This window comes from Zosterops lateralis (genome assembly GCF_965231275.1).
Source record: "Zosterops lateralis genome assembly, chromosome: 15".
Lineage (NCBI taxonomy): Eukaryota > Metazoa > Chordata > Aves > Passeriformes > Zosteropidae > Zosterops > Zosterops lateralis.
Window position 1 is genome coordinate 8,048,047 of NC_139775.1, and position 22,209 is coordinate 8,070,255.

General features: G+C 46.4%; 2 protein-coding genes and 1 long non-coding RNA gene across 3 annotated transcripts; all 3 read left to right on the plus strand.

Annotated features, from left to right (window-relative positions):
• The first annotated feature begins 72 nt into the window (after positions 1 to 72).
• On the plus strand, positions 73 to 4,336 carry COQ7 (coenzyme Q7, hydroxylase). The gene is made up of 6 exons (XM_083872511.1): positions 73 to 157; positions 301 to 491; positions 941 to 1,055; positions 1,168 to 1,307; positions 2,844 to 2,912; positions 3,569 to 4,336. Exons 1-6 carry the CDS (start codon positions 76 to 78, stop codon positions 3,644 to 3,646), a joined length of 675 nt encoding a protein of 224 aa, XP_083728637.1. The 5' UTR covers positions 73 to 75; the 3' UTR covers positions 3,647 to 4,336.
• Positions 4,337 to 12,106: 7,770 nt separating this feature from the next.
• Positions 12,107 to 16,213, plus strand: LOC310915799. Its single transcript, XR_014591219.1, has 3 exons — positions 12,107 to 12,441; positions 12,885 to 12,950; positions 15,990 to 16,213. It is a non-coding gene; the product is annotated as an uncharacterized lncRNA (long non-coding RNA).
• Positions 16,214 to 16,849: 636 nt separating this feature from the next.
• ITPRIPL2 (ITPRIP like 2) lies at positions 16,850 to 21,878 on the plus strand (the record flags this gene model as incomplete). Its single annotated transcript, XM_083872305.1, has 2 exons — positions 16,850 to 16,857; positions 20,363 to 21,878. The coding sequence occupies 2 exons, from the start codon at positions 16,850 to 16,852 to the stop codon at positions 21,876 to 21,878; spliced, it is 1,524 nt and encodes a 507-aa protein (XP_083728431.1).
• Between the last annotated feature and the right edge of the window lie 331 nt (positions 21,879 to 22,209).

Here is a 22,209-nt window from a genome sequence, read left to right on the forward strand (position 1 = left end):
CAGCGGCGCCGTCCAGCGCGGCGGCGGCGCGGGGCCAATCGGAATCGTGAAGGGGCGGCGTGCGATGATGACGTCATGCTCGGCGCGATGGCGGCGGCCACGGTCCCGGCTGTGCGGTGCTCGCTGTTGCAGCGCCGGCCCCTCCGCTGCGGGCCGGGTACGGGCTCGGCTCCGCTCCCTGCCCGCCCCTCAGGCCCCCGCGCTGCCGCTCGGGGCTCCGCGGGTGGGGGCGTCTACTCGCCCGTCGCGGACGGGAGCCGGGCGGCGGCGGAGCTCGCGTCACCTTTGTCTCTCCGGCAGGTGTGCGGCCTGTGCCCGGCGGAGGGGCGGCCCTCAGGCTGTGCAGCACGCGGGTGGCGCAGGGGGGCATCAACAAGCCCGTCATTGACCGCATCATCCGCGTGGACCATGCCGGGGAGTACGGGGCCAACCGCATCTATGCGGGGCAGATGGCCGTGCTGGGCAGGTCGAGCGTGGGGCCCGTCATCCAGGTGAGCGCGCCTGGGAGCGACCCTCTGGTTCTGTTTGATTTGCCTTTGATTAACAGCGGCCCGGTGACGGTGAACGGTCGTAGCTGTCATGGCAAGATTGTTGTCCAGTTTTTTCTATGCACTTCCAAACGTGCGGGTTTATAAGGAGTGGTGGGAGTGCTTGGTAAGGGAGTTACCAATGCTACAGTTACTGTGGTGTTGTCCTGTTTTGCGAATGTTTTTATGGTACCTTCTTATAACTGTCCTTGCCTGTTCTTTTTATCACGATCTGCACCTGCCTTTCCACACCATTTCTTCTCTGTGATGTTACAGTATTGCCTCAGCTATCACAGCATGTGTGGCCTGAGCTGTTTTGGGTTTTATTAGTTTTACTGGAAATATTTATCCCTTGTGGTTTTATGCTTCTCTGTGAAATGTTTGTTTTGTTTTTTTTTTTTTTTTTTTTGCAGCAAATGTGGAATCAAGAAAAAGTTCACCTGAAAAAGTTCAATGAGCTCATGGTTGCATATAGAGTTCGACCTACTGTTTTATTGCCTTTCTGGAACATAGCAGGTTTTGTTTTAGGTGAGTTTGTACAATTACTGTTATTGTTGTTTTCTGAAATCTTCAGTTGTGTTAAATTATTTGTTTTGCTTCAGATTTCATTGTATTTATGTGTCTGGTACCTCAATCCCAGGGGCTGGGAGTGCTTTACTTGGAAAGAAGGGTGCGATGGCTTGCACAGTGGCTGTGGAAGAGAGTATATCAGAGCACTACAACAACCAGATCAGAACTCTAATAGAAGAGGATCCAGAAAAGTACAAAGAGCTATTGCAGGTATTTAACCATGACTTAAAAGCAGTTTAACAAATGGATTGAATTATCCAATGTGATTTAGTCTGTTAAAGATAACACGCTTTTAGAATTTACAGTGGATCTTTTTGTTCTGCCACTTAGATTGCTGAAGTCAATAGAAACTATTAAAGTAAAAGAAAGCTTTATCCTTTAGCAGGACTAAATTGATTGAGCACCAAAATTAAAACATATGTTGGATTATCTTCAGCATGCTTTCAGTAATGCAGTGTTTCCTTTTCAAGTGGGAGAATTATGCTTTAAGTTTGATTAACTTTAATTGAAAGGAAGAGTCTAGAGGGGAAGCACAAGGAGGAAATATTGATTGCACAGTAGCTGCGTTGCCTTCCTCTGAAGGCATTCAAGTACCTTCACATGCTCGTTAACCTGTAGGGCCCAGAGCTATACACAGTGCTCAGGAGGAGCTCGAGGTGACCCCCTCTTTTGCCCATGCTGTGTTTGACACACCCCAAGGTGGCCTTTGCCCTCCTGGCACTGCTGCCACCCAGCACTCTGTTCACATTCTAGTCCTGGATGCTCTCAGAGGGTGTAAGGAGCTGATGTTTGTCAGTTCCATGAGAAAATAATTTCCCAGGCATTTTGAATATCAAATTGGGACACATTCCTGTAAGGTGGGTATGGGAGATGGAGCTGTTTCCACAGGCAGCACCTGGAACTGGTTCATTTCCAGCCTTGCTGGCTACCAGTGTGTTCAGTTATGCAGAGTGTAACATGTAGCAAAGCCTGATTATTCCAATGTATCCTATTCTTACAGAAATTGTATCTGAAGTAACTGGGGTTGTGCGAGGTGCACCAGGGAAATACCAACCCTGAAGATAATGATATAATGAAATAGATAGAGATGGCACAAAATAAAGAGAAAATTCCAGGCAGTGAGTTTATTCACAGTGCCAGTGTGAGGAGAACTAGTGAGGACACCAAAAGCAATGCAAACCTGTTGGGGCAGGGACAGTGCCCAGGTGTCTCTAAGCGCTGAGCTCTTCATTAAGCAATCCTGGTCATCTGCAGGCATCTCAGGAGAAAATCCTCTAAACCTTTTTGTCCCAGCTAAAAAATCAGAAGACAAAGAATTGTACTTTAGAGTATGCTAGAATGGACAAAAACCTGATTAGCTTATAGGGGAAGACCCTTACTGATTAGCAAGGCAGGGACCTTAATTCCTTTATTCAAAGTGTCAGAATAATGTGGGGGTATGAAACTAGTCAGTGTTAAGAGTTACTATGACTATAAGTTTTTTTGAAGCAGTGAAAAAGATAGTGATATATTAATTAAACAGCAGCTTGAACTTGAAGACTTCTTTATATACCACTAGAAGAAGTTCAGGTTAGGGGAATGCTGTAAATAATTCCCTTCTTGCTGAATTGGAGGTTGAGATCTTTGAGAAGTTTTTGAGAGACCCTGGCTTGCTATGGTGCACACAATGGACAACAGAATCTAGTTTTGTGTACTGGCTGCCTCAATTTCTCTGCAAAGCAGGCTGAGTGACTGCTCTTTTTAAAGGTAATAAAGCAATTCCGGGATGAAGAGCAGGAGCACCACGACATTGGGCTTGAGCACGATGCAGAAGCTGTGAGTAGAATGTTGACTGATGCTGTCAGTGAGGATGTAGATGTGCTGCTCTTACCTTCCTTACTTAGAGGTTGGGATGTGGTTCTTTGAGAAGCAGAAAATAAGTCTTGATACTCTTTCCCAAAGATACATATAAAAATATCCTTCATGTTATAACTTCTATTTTTCTAGACCAGAACTGAATCTGTTGAAATTCATGTCAAGTGCTTAAGTGTTTTGATTTTTTTTCCTAAGAGGTGTCCTCTGCAAATTTTTAGATATTCTTTTAATTTCAGTTTAAATTAAATATTTTTGAAGATAAGGCTAATAAGTGTTATCCATACATTACTGGGAACTGGAAGCATCATCTTACTAGGAAGTGTGAAATACTGAACTAAATTCTTTGCTCCCTTGGATACTCTGTGGGGAATGTGTGACTTCCTCCCTATTTTTTTCTCTTGACTTACATTTGTGGAGAAATGAAAATATTCTGAAATGCTGATAAATTTTAATTTCATTTTCTCTAGGATAGATTAGGCTGCAAATACAGGTTGGGTTTTCTTGGCATGCATGTGTTTTTACTTTGATTTTTTTAATAGTGCTTACTATTCTTTATCACAATCTGGTTCAAGCAAAACACTGAAATAGATGTATTTAATCTTTTATTCTTTTTACAGACACCAGCTTATTCTGTTTTGAAGACAGCCATACAACTTGGATGCAAAGCTGCAATATTTTTATCAGAAAGAATTTAGTTATATTTTCTATAATAATTGTGGCAATAAACTGTGACACAAACGTGTATGGAAATTGTGGAAGACTCAACTGTTTTATTCAGCGTTTTAAATTTTTCTGCACTAAGCACTTGATTCAGCCACCCTTTGGCACATTGAGTCCCCATTTAAAAAGTATCTGTATTAAAGTCAGCTGAGCTAAATGTGAGTAAAGGTGGCAGAATTAAGTGAACTAAACCTCCCTATACAGAGACTGTTCACAAGGTGGCAGCAAAATATGTATAAACATGGTTTATATATACAATATTTGTGTATGGATGCACACACATAAAAATGATAAATACATTTTCTATTGCCTTCAAATAATTGTGTACTTGAAATAAGCTGGAGCAGCTCATTTTAAAGTAGTTTATACTGACAAAGAAGGATATTTTTTCTGTTTTCAGGGTGAGTCAAGTAATAGTAAGTATTTATTTCCAGTCCATCTTGAATAAAAATTTGTATTATAAGACCAGTTTTACTTAAAGACATCTTTGTGTTTTGGGGTGAGCTTTTTTCCAGGCACAATTCTGAATTCTTTAAATAGAATTTTACTTACTATGTTTTTGTTTGTTGTGGTGGGGATTTTTTTGCTGTTGTTTGGTATTTTCTTGGTTTTGTTTGGTTTGAGGGGTTTTTTTGTGCAAGGAAATGATCCCTGCCATAAAGCAGGTGGAGAGAGCAACTTGGAGCATTGTGGAATTGCATTCAGTATTCTGTTAGAGCTGTCAAACTTTATCTTACTTTGCTTCAGACACCATTTAAACCAGGTGCATCTGAGCTTGCCTTTTTTAGTAGCTCTGTTAGTGTTTGTAGCTACTCATTGGTGTGTAATTTGACATAGAAGGCTTCTTAAAGAGGGTTATTTACCCTTTTTTTGGTGAAGGAGCTTAGGCAGAATGTTAAATCTTAATACAGAGAAATTCCTATTCTGTGTGATTTTGTTATGACTGTCACTTTGTATGTTCTCCAAAATTATTATCTCTCAAACTATTGCAAGTGTCACCTTGTTAGGCTCAAACTACTGATGTTATTTACTTGTACAATCAAAGTGGCATTTGGTTCTCTCTCTGACTGGTTTGCACACCCACCGGAATAACTTGATTCAGGGAACTCAAAGCTAAATCACAGATTCTCAGGGACTGCACAGTCAGAAGATAACTCTAAGGGAGTCTTGTTTCACTTGCCTCAGCCCCAGACAGTTGTGAGCAGTGTGTGTGAAATCTCAAGTTTACTAAAGGTCCATCCTATTACACTAGTGCAATATCTTCCCTAATTTGACCATTTTTCTGAACAAAACTTACATCTATCAGATTTCTTGCTTTTTTGTCTAAAGTATTAAATATGCATGTGGAAAATTCCCCAGTAATATGGAGGAAAGAGGAATCAGCACAAAAGATTGATTAAGTAAAGTGGTTAGAGGGGTAACAAGTGGTGCTGGAAGCCTGTGCAGTGCAGTTGTGTAAGTTATGGGCTTTAATAATTGAGTAAAAGAATGAAAAAAGATTGCTTGATGAATAGTCCATTGTAAAGTCTTTCATACCAGGGGAAGCATAGGATGGCATCTTTTATAAGTCCATTATTGCAGGGGAGGGAGGGCAGGGCATGGTGTATTTTGACTCAAAGCTGCACACTGCATGCCCATACATACAGTGGTCTTGTGAGATAAACTGGAAACTGAGCCAGACAGTTCCTGGTCTTTTCCCCATTACATCAGGATTGAAAGCTGGACAAGGCATCTGTGGGGATTTCCTAGAGAGCTGGTGCTCAGCTGAAGCCTTGTGTTCTCCAGGGCTGAGGTTGCAGAGATGCTCTGAAGATGTCTGTGGTGGTGCTCAGCAGTGGCAGGATTGGCTTGAGACAGAGGCATGCTCATGTGATTGTCCAGGATGTGGGTGGCCCCTGAGACCATCACACACTGCTCACTTGGGGCAACAGCTTTTAAGAGACAAATCTCATGTTAAATGTATTTTGTTTGGCCAAGGGCTGGGAACATCAAATACCAAGAAATTGCCATGTGACGCCTGTGTTTGGTCATATCTGCTGTAATCAAAAGTGCTCATAGAGAGTTCTTTGTCCTCACCAGCTGAACACATCCTGCACATTTGAGAAGGGTGTCAGACAGCAACACTGTCTCCAGCTGCAAGCATGACATATGAACTGAAAGATCAAATCTGCTTTATGCTCCTGAGCAGGATTTGTTCATTCTTTAATGGAGCAGCAGATTTCTAGCCATCCATTAAAGTGTGGGTGGGCTGTTCTGCCACTTCCAAACCTTGTGCATTTTCCTGCTCACTGGCAGTTTACTCTTTTTTTGTTTTGTTTTGTTTTACATAGAAAATGGAGTTGCTTTTCATTTTTCTCAAGGAAAAGGGACTTTTTTTTTTGTCTAAAAACCTGTTTCAGTTTTTGAAAGCCTAAAAAAAGTGGTAAAATGTTAAAAAGAACAAGAGGTGCTTAGTGTTATACAATTCTATTGTACAGCTGCTGGAAGGCTGTAGTTACTTTTTTCTGTTAAGGTAGAAGTAAGCTGAGTAATACCAGCCATCCCAGCAGGGGTTAAGGGCAGGCAGAGGCCAAAGTATATAGCTTATACAAGTCTGTTATCATAGTGATCCTCAATGAACTCTGGTCGTGTTGACAGAGGAAGGGGAGCTTGGATCAGAGAAAGGCTGTGAAATGCTGCATTTGCAGAACAGGGAGTGGAGATGACAGGGTCTTCACTGTGCCTTTGAGTTTTGTGGCTTCCTTGTAAATGATAAAATACATACATAATTTGGGTTTTATAATACACAGTGGGATGAAATCCTTCCCCTCATAGGTCTTTTGTAGCTCTTGTGATAAGCCAGGGCTTGATCCCAATATTCTCCTGCAGAAGCAGTTGTATTTCTCAGTGAGGAGGAGCAGCAGGTACCCATCTGTGTGTGTGCAGGGCTATAGGGCTGTTGCCTTCTCTTTGAGCATCTCACCTCTTGTTGGTTTCTTCTGCAGTCAGTGCTGGGGACAACCTGGCCCCTATTCTCCAAAGCTGCTGAGTCAGAGATAAAGATAAGACTGTGCTTGGAGGGGAGTGACACGGTCAGATGGCACAGTCCCTGTGCTGGGATCTGTGCACTGTCTGTGGCACTGCAGAAGGCACGTGTGATGCCTTGGACGTGCAGCTCTGGCTGTGCCAGGACACGTTTCAGCAGCATCCAGGCAGAAATCAAATCCCCGTGGCTGGGATTAACAAGGTGATGCTGACACAAGCTGAATGGACTTTTGTCAAGGGCATATAGTGATAGGATAAGGGTTTATGGCTTTTTGATGCGAGAGGGCAGGTTTAGATTAGATAAAAGAAAGAAATTCTTCACTATGAGAGTGGTGAGTCCCTGGCACAGGTTTCCAAGAAGCTGTGACTGCCCCATCCCTGGGAGTGTCCAATGCAGGTAGGACAGGCTAGCAGGTGTCCCTGCCCAGGCAGAGGGCTGTGGAATGAGCTGAGCTTTAAGGTCCCCTCTAACCCAACCCAAACCACTCTGATTCTGTGATTTATGGTGCAAATTATGCAAAATGAGACTCACAGGATTGTTTGGCAGAGAGCTAAATCATTGTCTGGGTTGGGCTTCATTTTTGTCAGGAGTAAATCTGTATGACTCACTTGAGCACACAGAGCAAGGCTTGTGATCAGCTGAGGATGTGCCATACAGTCCCTGTGCTGGGGATGACATAGATTGTACATCTCTATTTGTTCTTAGTATTACAGGAGTTATTTAATCTATATGCATCTGCCTTGTAACTTGACTTTAGGGAAGACATAATTTCAAATGGCACTCATTTTTTTGTCACTAGCTTCAAAATTGTGGCATGTCACTTGCATTGAATTCTGCACATATTTTTTTTGCTTGGGAGGCTTAAAGGGCTAAGGCAGAAATATTGGCCAATTTAAAGGAGGAATGTGTGTTACAAGGGAGGAGATTGTTTAAAGGTACTACCATTTTTCTATTTGTTACTTCAGTTTTTATTGCATCTGACATGAAAATTCTGAGTGGATTTAGGAGAATGACAGCAGCTTTGCAGTTGTACTTCCAGAGTGGCAGAACTTAGCTTGTGTTGGAGAGCACTTGCTGATATTCTTTTTCAGAGTATTGGAGCTAATCTAATGTTGAGTAAATGAGTTAACAGTTTAGGTTCAGTGGGTAATGTATTTCTAAAAGTTTGACTGTGGTAGAATGAAAATTCCAGTTGTTGTTGTTAGATGCTTTCAATAAATGCAGCCTCCTGCTCACTTCAGGTGTTTTTGAGAAGGTTTTGCCACCTTCTGCTACAGTTTTGCAGAGCAGGGGTGGTACTCCGTGTCCAGAACTGTAGCTTATGAGAGCAGCAGTGTTTCATTGTGTTAGGATGCAGATTAATACACCTATGCTGGTATTTTTAAAAATGGGGGTTTTTTTCTGGTTCTGAAGATCTTTGTCTCACAAACTCTGGCCATGGCACTGCCTTTACTTGTGCTTGTTCTTAGCTGGAAGTAAATGATGTTCTGATGAAATCCCAGGAGTCCTGCAGTGTTACTTGGAAAGGAGCTCTGGAGGTCATCTTGTCCAACCTCCTGCTGGAAGCAGGACTGTGGCCAGCACTAAAGCAGGTCAGCCATGATTTCTTCCAGACAGGCGATGAAAACCTCCAGGAACTGAAATTTCACAGCCTCTGTGGGCAGCCTGGTCTGGACCTGCGTGACCCTACCAGTGGCACTTTTTTTTCTGATATCTATCCTGTACCTTCCAAGACTGTCACGCCTGCTGCTTATTATGTAAGTTAGCATCATGGAGAAGAGTTTGCCTCTACTATCTTGGTAAATACCCTTCAAGTAGTTTTGGGCAACTATTAGATCATTCAGATTAGCTGTCCTTGCAATGCCTGGTTCCTGACCTGGCACAGAGGAAAGGATGCTTCTAATGACCACCCTGACAGTCTCGTTGTCTGCTTAAGACTTCAGGCTTCCTATGTCTTCTTTCCTTGCAAGTATTTTCCACCCAACTGTTTGAATGTCAGTGATTTGTTTTTCAGTGTTACTTGTGCCTAGGAGAGATGGATTTATTGATTTTATGTTACAGGTAGATATGTGTAGCCCAAGATATTAACAAAAGCAGTCATACATCAAGTGGGTGGTTTTCATATTTAAAATACCTTTTCTGGACTGTAATAAAGATTGTTTCTGGCACTAAAAGTGTTTTTCTGTTTTCTCTGTGGCTACTGGCCAGCTACCTGCCTGGGCTGTCCAGGTCAGAGCAAAGGCAGTAGTGGGCGAGGGGGATTTGAATTTTCTTGCAGTTCATTTTGAAGACAAGCTCTGCCAGCAGTCTTTTAGCAAGCTGTCAAGAATTTATCCCAAGCATGTGGCTTGAGGGCACCTGTATAGTCAGAGGCTGCTAACTGTATGTAAATGGATGAAACATTTAGTAGAGTGTAAAGCCTTTGCTTATAGGTGCAGACAGATGTGTAGTGTCAAGGCAGATGACTCAGTCCTGTTGATCTTTGTTGCTATCTCTGCATTAAAGTAAGCTTCCTTTTTAAGCAGTAGTCTATATCTAATTTAGGGCTGTGTCTCATCTTGCTGATGGTAGATTGTTTCTTCCCTCCTGTGGGAGGCACAGCCATGCTCCTACCAGGTCTGTGGCAGGAACACACTGGAAATACAGTTTGAGGGGAGCTAAATCTCCCTTGTGGCTCTATTATTGTCCTAACCATACAGCACTCCTGGTATGTGAAAATGTGCTCACCTTGCTTCTTCTAAGTTGAGTTTTATCCAGCAAAAGAACAGTGGCAGGATTTAAAATCACTGGTGAGAATGTTCTGCAAGTGTAGTTTAATGGGTTGATTCCAGCCCTGACCTGGAAAGGTAACTGCTAGTGACAGATGAGGAGCTGTCTTCCATACCTCGTCTTGTCAGCTCTCATTGTTCTGACTTCGGCAGGAAAAATGCTGTTTACTTGAATATTTCAAAGGTGGTTGAAAGAAGACTTTAAAGACATGGTTGAAATGTGATTTTTTTTTTTAATTAATAACTGTCCGCTTTTCAATTCCTCCCACCCAAATATCACAACAGTACTTGCTAATGAGAAATAATTATGTCTCAATTTTAAGTGACACAAGTGCTATTGTTTACACAAAATGTGAGAATCTTGTAAGACATGGGGCATATGCTGAGAGAGATAATGCATGAGAATCAGTTCTGCCTTCTCAGGGAGCCAAGCCTTGCAGAGGAAGATGACAGATACATGTGTTTATATACAGACTCTAGAGCTGGCTGTGTTTGCTTATCATTTGTCATAAATGCAGAGACAGCACAGAGCACTAGTTCAGCATAAGCTGGAACATATGGTCCTCTCCAGCAGATGTGACATGAATTCCAATGCTCACTGGATGTTTCAGGCTGATGACCAGCAAGAGGATTCATCCTGGTAAGCTGGTACGGGTATTCTTGAAGCTTTCCTGTGAACTGCTGCACCATTTGGGGCTTTTCCATGGATAGGGAGGAATTTTCAGTCTGTATTTCTGGCAGTTCACACACAGCTGCTGAAGCAGCTACCTAGGCTCATCTGAAACTGATGCCTTGGGAAGGCTGACCTGGAACAGAGACTGGACACAGCTAGAGAATATAGTAGATATTTATTGAAAGGCCTTTAGGATACACCTTGGGCAGTACAAGAGCCTGGCCAGGTGGCTAGGTCCACTCAAGGTGGACTTAAAATGATCAAAAAATGGACGATCCGTCATGAGATCTCACACTTTTATAAGTTTTGTCCATTCGCATATTGGGCTTTAATTGTCCAATTACAGCTTCAGATTATGAAGTCACATCCTTTTTGTTTTCTCTCTTCAGTCCACTGTTGTTTACAGTTTTGTGCCTGAAAACTTGTAACAGTTGTCCTTGGTCTCCATCGGGGAAAGGATTTGTTTTGTCTCCCTACTCTGTAAAGAGAGCTGACTAACACTTAATCTGAGGCCCAGAACTGCACCCCTGTGCAGCACAGAATCTGAAAAACATGAAAGCTATAACTTAAGGCATCAATACATTGCTTGGATACGATGTTGCGAACTCCTGGGATAAAAATACTTACATGAAGCTATGCTATGGAATGACCTGATAGTTCATTCTTTCTTTCCATCATTCTCCACAGACTTGCTATTCAAACAGAAATAACTCACCAGACCCAGTGGTGAAAGCCCTGTATGTTGCTTTCCATGACTTCCCAACTAGCAAGAAAATTCATTCTTATATTTTTCCCTCTTTTTATCTCCCTACACTTTCCAAAATACATGTGATACTGCTACAGCCTTTGTCTTTAGATGATGTGTCATCTTGTACTGACCTGTAGTGAGTTAGGAATAATCAGCAGAACTCTTAATACATTTGTTTTTGATTCACTAATATATATATATATATATATATATATATATATATATATATATATATATATCAAAAAACCTAACCCCAAACAGCCTTATTATCACAGCCAAGAGAAACTAATAGAACAAATTACACACATGACCTGCATGGGTTATGAAAACTGCATAAAACCAAGAGAAGAAGTTTGCAGACGAAATTTTCTAGAGAATATTCATCTACATTGTAAAACCAATGATAATTTTTCCTGCATTTGGCAATTATTATGCCATACTCTGCTCTTACTCAATGTTCACCCTGTTCATCTTAGGCAACACTTACTCATTCCTGAGTTCTCTCACATACCAAGATATTAATCTGCTTCTAATACAAACAGTCAATGATCTGAAATTGCTGCAGCACACCAGCATGGACTTGATTCAGTATCTGTTTTTGTTTGCTTTTTTTTTGTTTGTTTGTTGTTAGGGAGAAAGAATCCAAAGTGGATCAAAGTCTGTTTTGTCTCTGGAGCTGCACCCATGCCCCTACTTACCATCCCTGTGTTTAGACTTGCACACTCTGAGGTTTCAGAAGTCATAGCCACTACCCATCTGTATTTGCCTTAAATCAAACAACTTCTTAAATTAATTTTAGGTGTTTCATTTCTCTTTGCATTCTTGGACGTAAGTTGGGTCTGATTTTTCTGTGGGCTTTGCTTTCCTTGGCTTCTAAAATAACTTTATAAGGTGTTGCTTATTTGAATCATGTGGTCATTGGCAAGTCCAGCTGTGCCCCTTACCCAGCAATGCTTCAGGGGGCTGAATCCCAATCAAAGCCTGCTCCAAAGGTAAGAGGTTACAAGTGGAAGCATTATCATGACAATTGACTGTCATTATTGATGGGCTGGTGGAAGTATCTGTGCAAGTACAGATCAGTGTGTGCTTCTTTATCATATAGCTCTGCTGACTCACGGAGTGGACAATGTGCCTTTCTCTCTGCTCACAGAGATAAGTGCTGCTATGGCCTGAGCCATGTTTGGGGTGGACTCAGCTGCACCTGGAGAGCCGACAAGGGAGCAAAGTGGTGGCTGAACACACTGTAGTTGGAAGGCTGGCAAGACCCTTTTACTGGCCTCATCTCCATGTCTGCTGGATGCTCTCCACTGGTTCTTGTAGCACTCAGAGAGCACACAGGTGTATTTATGGCTGTCCTGGACTCAAAGCCTTCCAGCCCTTCTTGGTGAGCTGGTGACAAAGGGTGAGCTTGCACTGCTGAGCAGGAGCTGGGTTTTCCTGGAGCACAGGAAAGGTGGTTTCATGCTGTCCCAATGACCTGCAAGCATGGCTGGAGGCCAGGAGAGGACAACCTGTCTGCCACTGGGCTTCCTCATAGTGGGCCACTGTATGCTCAGGTATGTTTTGAGCTGAATGCCTTGCCTTTTTCTGATGGATGAGGACAGGCACTAAAACTAAGTTATGCATGTTTCTACTCCCTGTCTTTGATCAGTGGAGAAGTTGTAAATGGACCTGTTACCTGGCTGTCTTGGGACATACCTATTTTTTGTAATATTAATCTACTTGGGGAGCTAAATCAAGGGAAATAAATTCCATGAAGCACTCAATCATCATGAATAATTCATTATTCTCTAATATATTTAGCAGTGATATTTAAAATACATTTATTTGGTTTATAATTCATAAGCCTGTCAAAAAATTGATCTAGAAAGAGAGTTTATTATTTATTCCAGAGCTGAAGACTAAAGTGCTGGAATTGTGTGAACTGAAATAATTTAGCAAGTTCAGTTGCAACCCTTAGTATTTCATACTTCTTAAATGACTAAAAATCTTCCCACAGAGATGAGCTGTTCAAGCTCCCCTCAGAGCAGATCCCAGAAAAGCTGTGACCACAGCAGAGCATAAGGTATGGAAATTTCAAGTGTGTAACTTCCAGTATCAAAGTGCTCTCGGAGAGAGCTTGAAATTTGTGCAGCCTGAGGCAGCTCTCCCCAAGCCTCTGTCATCTGTCATGCTGTGGCAGCAGGCAGAGCAGAGAGATGGAGGGAAAAACACATTAATATGAGGACAGTGTTGTGTCATTTAAAGAGATGCAATCTGAGTAGAAGCTTGGTTTTGGGTAGGCTCAATTCTTTGTTTTTCCAGTCCACACTCTTCATTCTTTGCCCACCACAGATATCCCTTTTCTGTGCTACCCTGGGGATCAGAAAATTATTGCAGGGATGGCTGGCACATCTGTACTCTGCAGCACCACATCCACAGTCCCTAAAGAGGGATGCTGCAATGGGCTCAAGTCTGTCACTGCTCCATGCTTTCTTTAACAGTTATGTCCTCCTTCAGTTGCAAGCATATTCTTCTCCATTCAGCTATAAAGATCCCATGGGCACTGGTGACTCTCTGGCTAGGGAAGGGGCTGGTTCTGGGCACTGCAACATGAACCCAACGTTGATGAGATGTTTGTAAAGCCCCCAGGCAGGGATCCACTCCCTTGCACTCAGCCAGGTCATGGATGTGTCTGTTCACACAAATGCTGAGATGGGGAAAATGAACCTTTTGCATTCACCCTTCTCCTCCCCTGTTTGCAGGTACCACCTTAGAGGGTAGGGATAGCAAAGGGAACAGAAGACAGAATGTGTTCTGGAAGTAAAGAAATAGCATTCAAACATTAACCAGCTTGTTGTAAAGGCAGCTTGTGCTTGACCTCAGTCTCCCTTAGGGGAGCCTAGGCCATTCCTGTTGTTTCAGTGGATTTGCATTTGTATCTGTGTGAGAATCTTGTATTTTACAATTCCAGGGAGTAAATATGATGCCTTCTGTATCATAAATTAAAAAAAAAAAAAGAGATTTGAATTGAATTAGGTAGAACATGAAAGATGCTCCCACCTCTGTTCAAGTGGTTGACGCTGTAATAATGAAACCTATGACACCAGACATAAAAATAGCTGTCATTAAATGAGCTCATCTGAATGGCCTTAAAGATAGGAATATGCTGCCCTTGGTGCCTTGCAAATGAAGTAATTGTGTTGCTTTGCATCGATCTGTGGAAAGTTTAATCTTAGTTAAAGGGACGCAGCCTGAGAAATCACTGTGGAGAGATACTGGGAAGAGATCAAATTTAGCCCTGCTGGTGAGATTTCAGGCTCCATCACTGTAATGCTCATCCCCACACAGGGCAGCCAAGCAGGTAAAGGATTTACTTTGAACCAGAAAGATTAAGTGACTGAGGCTGATTTTTAGCCATGATTTCAACAACTCCCTGTGCAGACATCTCCTAGGCACTGTGCTGCAAGGTTTTAATTTCAACCAATGCTGAGCAGCACTTGCAGCATCCTCCCAGCATTTTTCCACCCAAATCGGGTGGGCCAGAGCAGTGCACAGGACACTGCCCTGTGTGGGCTGGTGTCACTGGGGTGATGTTTCCTGATGGAGATAATCCAGCTGAGGATTGCTGCCAGGCTCCAGGTGTGGGTTTGGGTGTGGTGTGAAATCTCCCTAGCCCAAGAACCTCTGCTCCTATCCCTCTGGGAATGCAGTGAGAAACAGTGCTGGCTTGGGTCCTTTGATAGTTTGGGGTTGCTTTGCCTTCTCTGCAGGTCACTTTCCTTTTAACCATTTTAACCCCCCTATGTCCTTGGCAGGATGAGGGTCTAGGACAGGGCTTCCTAGGGCTATCACTGCCTTCCAGCCCTGCAGAGCAGGTGCTGTGAGCCAGGGTATCAGCTTTACCCACCCTAATTGCTGAGTGCTGATAAGCCAGTTTCCCCAGACAGATCCTCCCTCAATCAGGTTTCCTCCCACGCTGTATTTTCCCTCTGCTTCCCTGGGTGGGTGATCCATCCCAGGCTCATCAGGAGCGTGTCAGCTGAGCCAGGTTCATCTCATTATTTGGGCTGTAAGCCGATAACAGAGCTTGTTTCCTGTTGTGTGCTTTGCTTTGATTCTGTTAGCTGTATCTCATCACTTTGTGCCTAAACTTAATCTCTGTAGCTCGCTGCTGCAGGGTATTTGTCAGGCACAAAACCCCTTCTCTAATTTCATGGCAAGCTCTAAGGGGTATGGAAACCCAAAGCAGAAAGACCCTGTAATGACAGGCACTGGAGGGGATGGGCAGCTGCTGCTGCTTTGAAAGCCACCAGTGACACTGACACAGCCCTGCCGAAACCAGCACAGAGCTGTGGGACAAGCCTGGTGTCTCTTCTCCAGCTCCCTTGCACCGGTTGTGAAAAATAGAAATGGCACAACAACCCCAAACTGGTATAATGAAACTGTTACAATCCTCATTTAAAATACTCTGCTTTAATTAGTAAATTAGGGCTCAGCTATGTAATCACTTTTTGTTAGTTGAGCAAGTTATGGTGCAAATACACATTTCAGTGACTTACCATTAATCAAACTAAACTGTTACAGTCAGTGATTAAATTTATATTTGAACGCGCACAAATGTGTCTAAGTTTAATTAGATCGATATTAAGATGGTTTTTGTTAAACTATTTTAACAAAGCACATGCGAGGTTTGGCTCTATCTGATGCTTTTTAAACCTGGGAATTCCATAGTGGGGATCCTCAGATCCACAACATCTGCTGAGCCCTGGGGGTAGCAGGGAAAGGGAAAGACTGAGGAGGCTCCTGCATGGAAGGTGACACACTGGGGCCTTGTCACCAGCACAGCGTGATCACCTCCTCTGCTGCCCTGGGAGAGTTAGCAGGGCTTGTTGGCTGGAGTGTTTAGATACAGCACTGGAAGCTGTGACTGTTGTCATTCAAATATGGATTACATCAAAAACTGAACTGCAACTGCAAGACTTACAGTCTTGACGTGGAGAGTTTTCATGTTTCCATTTCCAATGTAAGAAACTTTCCCGTTACTGCTGATAACCCTTCTGTATGATGGTTGTGTACTTGCACACTCCTTGCTGAAAGATGTTTCCTTTTTGTGATGCTGTAGTTGGAATTCTTCACATGAGCCACTTCAGTTTCATGGGGACCATGGGACAGCAGAGAGCCACACTCACAGCTCATCAGACAGAACTCAGCATACGAATGAGACTGATGCAGATGAGCTGGGGGTTTCATTCCTGGTTCATTGCTTAGCTGGAAGCACATAGGCATATCTTCCTGAATGCCATGTAATGGGTAAGTATAAGTGCCCTGCTCAAACAAGTTTCTATGCAAAAAAGGTAGTCTTTGAGGGTTTTCAAATGATATGAGATAAGCTGGAAATGAACCAGCTGATGCTGGTACTGATCACCAGCACAGAGCCAGGGTATTTCTGTTTGTGACAAGGACAGGCTTGGACAAGAGATTGTTGTATGAATTACTCAGGAAGCCATCCTTCTAGAGAAAGGAAATCCTGTATTGGGCTGTGTGTGGTTTACAGCAACCCAATCTGCTTGCAGACTCTCAGATTAGGAAGTGCTACACCCTGCTGATAGTGAGCAAACAGACTGGCAGAGGTGGTAAGCACATCAGACTTGGTAAACAGAAAATATTTTAGGAGAGAATGTGCAGTAACATCCCTACTCCCCAAACTCCTTCCTGTCCATATACTGCTCTGGAGGTTTGGCTTCTTCAGCTGTTTGTGGTAGCAAGACAGCCTCTCCTGTTTTCTCATCCCCTGCTGCTGTGACTGGCAGAGATTCATTAGCCCACAATGAAAAATGGATTTATGTCTGTCTGAGACTGTTGGTTTGTATCGTAGTTAACAGTTTCCATAAAATCTGGGAGTTGGAGGAATGACAGGCAAAGGATGTTTATTTTGATTTATAGCATCTCCTTGGCTGGACCATCCAGTGGGCTGTGGGAGAGATGTGCTGGTAAGTTTGCTTTCAGAGGAAATAATTAGAAGAGTAATTACTGGGACATGAAGTCCCAAGTGACCAACCATTCAGACTTGTATTCTTTTGCAATCAATTATTGTACTTTTCTGCTATAGACTGTTTAATAGTGCATTATGAGAAGATGCAGGTATAACCCACTTGCTGTGGAAAAGCAGCTGTACAGCACAGGAAAGGATCCCCAGAGACTTCCTCCTGTACCTGTAGCAGACTCTGCAGCTCTGATTCAGCAGGGCAGATACCAACCTGGGACAGCTGGGAGGAAATCTCAGGCTTGTGTCTCAGGTAGATCATAAAGACATCTGACAAATAACATCACCTGTTTGTGCCTTCTGTCATTCTGCCATTTCCTTCTATCTCCTCAGGTGGTGTGCTCTGCCTACATCTGACAGTGGCTGGTGTACTGTAGCATGAACAGCTCAGTCACACAGATGTATGAAATACTGCCAACTTTGGAGAAACTTTAATGGATCCTCTGACCCACTGCTTTTGCCTCTGCAAATCTCCCCCAGAGCTATCATGAGCTATTTTTAGCTCAACTTGTTTAAGAATAACATTATTCCTTATTTAGTGAGCAGGATATCCTGTATATGGGACATTCTGGAGTGAGTGTTTAGACAATATGGATTTAAACAATGGGTGATTTAAACAATGGTAGTAAAAATTGATGTTATGAATTCTCTCTGGTCACAATTTTGAGGTCAAGTTGGACACTAATAATAGTGTCCAACCTATTATTTTTCTTGACTATGCAATTGCTATTAAAAACTTCATAAAGCTGAGCACCTCTGGGACATCTCCTAGCTGTGACATAATCAGCATTTTTCCCAGACTCTGCGCTCAGGGAGTCATGAAGCAGCCAAGGTCCCAGAAAACAGGCCACTGGCCACCTTTTATCAGCCCAAGGCTCTACAGATTTCATCTTGCCTCTGGCTGAGGAAGAGAGAAAGGACTAGCTAGTAATTTAAACAGTGGTGGTAAAAATCAGTGCTATGGATTCATTCTGGTTCTGATGTTTAGGTGACATTATTAGCATTCAACGTGTTACTCTGCAGCCTGAGAGAGTCTTCCCCAGCACCACCTGGGCACGTAGAAGCACGTGCTGAGCCTGTGTTTGCACTGCCAGGCCTGGTGTGACTGGTCACACGCTCTGGGCCAGCTGGCCCCTGGTTTGTGCCACTGCCTGAGGTGACATCTGCATTTGCTCCAGCCCCTGGATCCCACGGCTGCCTGGGAAACTGCAGCATTGGCCTGTGCAGAGGTCCCACAGGGATCACTGCAGTGCTGAGAAGCTCCAGGTCCCCCTGTGGGCAGCAGGCGTGAAGGGCTGTGCCAGCTGCTGCAGATGTAGCTGTCTGTCTCCTGAGCATGGCTGTGCAGCTAATCAAATCAACCCTGCATGAAAAGAGAGCCCAGCCTGTCTTGAAAAATCAGTGTGCCTGGAGCAAGGTCCGAAGGCATGTGAAACATGCTGGGCTTGAGGGTGAAAAAAAACCCCACAGGCTAGTAAAAATTGAATATATGAGCCAAGGGTTCACAGAGTTCAACAATATTTTCCAATAAAACATCTTGAAGGATCGGGTTAATACCAGGACAGCTGTGTTATTTAAACAGTTTGGAGTTTTGGGGGTGCAGGACAAAGTGAAGTGATGGGTCACAGGCAATAAAGCAGAACAATGAATGTTTTTGTCCCCTCATTCGGCCTTATGAAGAAATATAGGAAAACATGAAACAAGGAGTGGGAAAAAAGATGCTTTTCATTTCCTGGGTTTTCATTGCAAGATATAGCTCTTGTGGGATGATACTTCTGAGTAGCAAGGCTCTGGACTTAGCTGACTGGAGCTGTCAGAAAATGTGCTTTCAGTTGTAGGGCATGGAATATTTTGCTGGTTGAGATGTTATAAAATTGCCTGCGGTTTCTTGCCTTTACATCTGCTTTATTTTTAATTTTAAAAATCCCCAATCTCCTGATTGTAATTTCAAGAATCGGAGTGATTAGGACTTCTCTCTGTATCTCTCAAGTGTACTCTTAACTCTCATCCTAGTTTGGTTGCCTGTGAATTAATTCAGGCTTCTTGACCTTGGTTACCTAGTTTGACTTTGTGTGCAGCATCTTGGCTATGCAACATACGCTACTTCCTGTCAGGTTGGATTTTTATGTACCTAAAAGTCATATTTTGTTTCATATAACCACAAATGACATAACCAAACATTTGTACGCCATATCTCTTGATTCTCTGACCCTTTCCTTGTTCCAGCATTTGCAGCTTGCTGGGTTCAGTCTCTTGTGTTCAAGCACTGCTTTTCACCTTTGTGGAGCCACCCAGGACACCGTGCAGATGCAGCAGCAGGAACTTCATCACCCCAAATTAAACCAAGCAGAATGCTTACATAGATGGGTTCTTAAACTTCAGCAAACAGCTTCAACATTCTGTAAATATTTATTAAGCAAACAGAAGCTGAGGATGATGACCCTGTCCCCATCAATAATTGAGACATTTTAACATACTCCCAGCAAACTATGTGTTTAAAAACTATCTCAAGTATCTGTGTAGATTTAACCCCCGGGGTTATTTCTTCTCTCTTAATTTGTTAATAATTTGGGCACAAGGTAAAAAACCCTTTTTTTACCTTGTGGTTTTTACCTTGAGGCTTTTGAATGATTCTATGACCGCAGGCAGCTGCTAGTACGGCAGCAGCCCGTTCACACAGCGGTGCACTGATGGCTTTGCTGCTCCTTTGGCCCCGAGACCCTCAGGCAGAGCTGGGAACGGGAGGGGACTCCCCTCCCTGCAGTGGACAGGCCTGTAACACCGATTTGAGGAAAAACGTGCAACGTGGAGCTTGTGACAGAGCACGACAGCTCGGGTGGGAGTGCTCCCCCCGGCACCGCCGTCCCCTCGTGTACAGGGGGTACAGAAACTCGCGGTTTTACACCAAAACACGCTGCAGGGCGCTGTTGCGGTGAGGGGGGCGCGAACCCGGCTCTCGCTTCTCTTTCAGGGCCGGCACGGGCAGGGCTGCGGGGGGCTGTGCCCGGGCCGGGGGCAGCCCTGACTCTGCCTGCCTGGGCGGGAAGGCGGGAAATCAGGAGATGGGAAAGAGGAAAAGCGGGAAATCGGGCGAGCGGGGATCGCGAACTCCAGAAAGCGGGAAATCGGGAATCCGCGCCTTCGCGGGCGGTGCCGCTCCCCGCCCCGGGCCGGCCCCCGTCGGACAACGCCCCCGGCCCTCGGGCCGCCGCCCGCGGCATTTCCTCTGAGCTCAGCCGGCGGCTGACGCGGGGCCGCGTCCCTCGGAAGAGGAAGCCGGCGGGGAGCGGAGCGGAGCGGCGGCCGGGCAGGCAGGGGCGCGGCGGGGCGAGGGGCAGCGGCGGGCCCGCGCTGGGGGCGGCCGGGGCGGCGGAGGAGGAGGGGGCCGGCGGGGGCGGGCGCTCTCTGCCCGCGGGGCCGGGCGGCGGTGGCGGCTCCCCCCGCGGCCCGAGCCCCCGCCGCGCCCTGCCCGCCTCCCCCCTCCGCCTGCGGGGCTTTTGGCCGCTGCTGACCGCGCTCTGCACCGCGCTCCTCTGCCTCTACCAGGCGCTGCGCGGCAGCGCGGCCGGCGAGGGCGCGGGGGGCCCGGGGGACGCGGCGGAGGCGGCGGCGGCGGGCTCCGGGGTGCCGCTGCTGAAGGGCTCGGCGCTGCTGCTGCTCGGCTGCCTGCTGGCCCGCTGCTGCGGCGCGGCGGGCGGCGGTCCCCGGCGCGGCGGGGCGCGGTGGGCGGCGGGCCCGCGGCGCGGGGCCCTGGAGCGGTTCCACGCGCGGCAGCTGCGGGTGTCGCCGCACGTGCTGGGGCACAGCAAGGCGCACGTGGGGCGGGTGGTGGCCGAGCTGGTCCGCGCCGCCAAGGCTCAGGGGCTGCAGCCCGGCCCGCTGGCCCTCAGCCTGCGCGGGGACTTCGTGCGCATCGGCAGCGCCTACGAGCAGCACAAGGTCCGCAGCCCCGACTGCTTCGACATCCTGGTGCCCCTGCGGCTGCCGCCGCACCTGGAGCCGCAGCCGCGCCGCGCCGACGAGCCGGGGCCGTGCGGCGCCTTCCTCTGCGGCCTGCGGGCCAGGGACGGCTGGACGCGACGCTGCCGGCCTTTTATCGAGGGCTTCTGCGTGGAGCTGCAGGGCCGCAGCCACCTCTCCTCGGGGCTGGTGCTGCGCTGGTTCCAGGGCCATCTGCAGCGCTGCCTGGGCGCCGTGCGCTACCGGCTGCAGGAGCGGTGCCGCGTCAGCCTCTCGGCCTGCCCCGGGCAGCCGCCCACGCTGCACATCCTGCCCTGCTCCGACTACGTCTGCTGCCACATCTCCATGGCCGTGCGCCTCATCCCCGCCATCCCTCTGGGCGACGCGCTCTACCTCACGGCCCTGCCGCCCGCGGGCCCGCCCGGCTCCCTGGGCCCCGAGGCGCTCTGGGGCCTCAACGCCTCGCGGCACGAGCAGCGGCTGCTGGGCTGGCTGAAGGAGCAGGCCCCGGCCGCCTCCTGCCACCTCAAGTGCCTGCAGATCCTCAAGGGCCTGCGGGACCTCCGCGGGCACGGCCTGGAGGAGCCTTTCTGCTCTCAGTGGGGCCGAGTGCTCTCCTCCTACCTGCTGAAGACGGCCCTGTTCTCGCTGCTGCTGCAGGGCCCCTTGGAGGCCTGGGATGAGCGGTTCCTGGTGGAGCGGCTGGAGGAGCTGGTGCTGTACCTCAGGGACTGCCTGCGCAGGCAGGTGCTGATGGATTTCTTCCTGGGCAACAGCGGCATCCCCGAGGCCGTGGCGCTGCCCCGGTTCCTCAAGGAGGCGGCGCCCGTGAACTTGCTGTCTGCCTTCGACGGGCCCACGCTGGACCTGGTGGCCTTCCAGCTGATCAGCACCTGGATACAGGCCCCGCACATCATCAGGATGTACAGCAGCCCCCGGTACCTGCGGCCGGCGCCCGGCCCGTGCCGACACACGGCTGAGGACCAGCAGGAGCCGCCGGCAGAGTGAGCTGGAGCTCCCGGGGCTCTCCGGGGCATCGCACCCTCCCGGCCCGCTGGTGCTGCAGGAGCTGCATCTGCCTGCGGATGGTGGGACTGCTGAAATGTGCCTCTGGGGTTTTGTTCCTGACCTGAGGAGAACCAGGCCGAGACTTATTGAGATTGTGATTCTCATTCTCATCGGTTGTACGTGGGAGAATTCTGACATTCCTGGGGAAACGCCGTAGTCGTCAAGTGTTGCCTTCGGTCGGCGGTTTGCAAACTTAAAAGGTTTAAACTGACATTTTTAGAAACCCGTGTTAACTTTTTGTCTTAGTGGCAAAATGGAGCTTTTTCTGAGA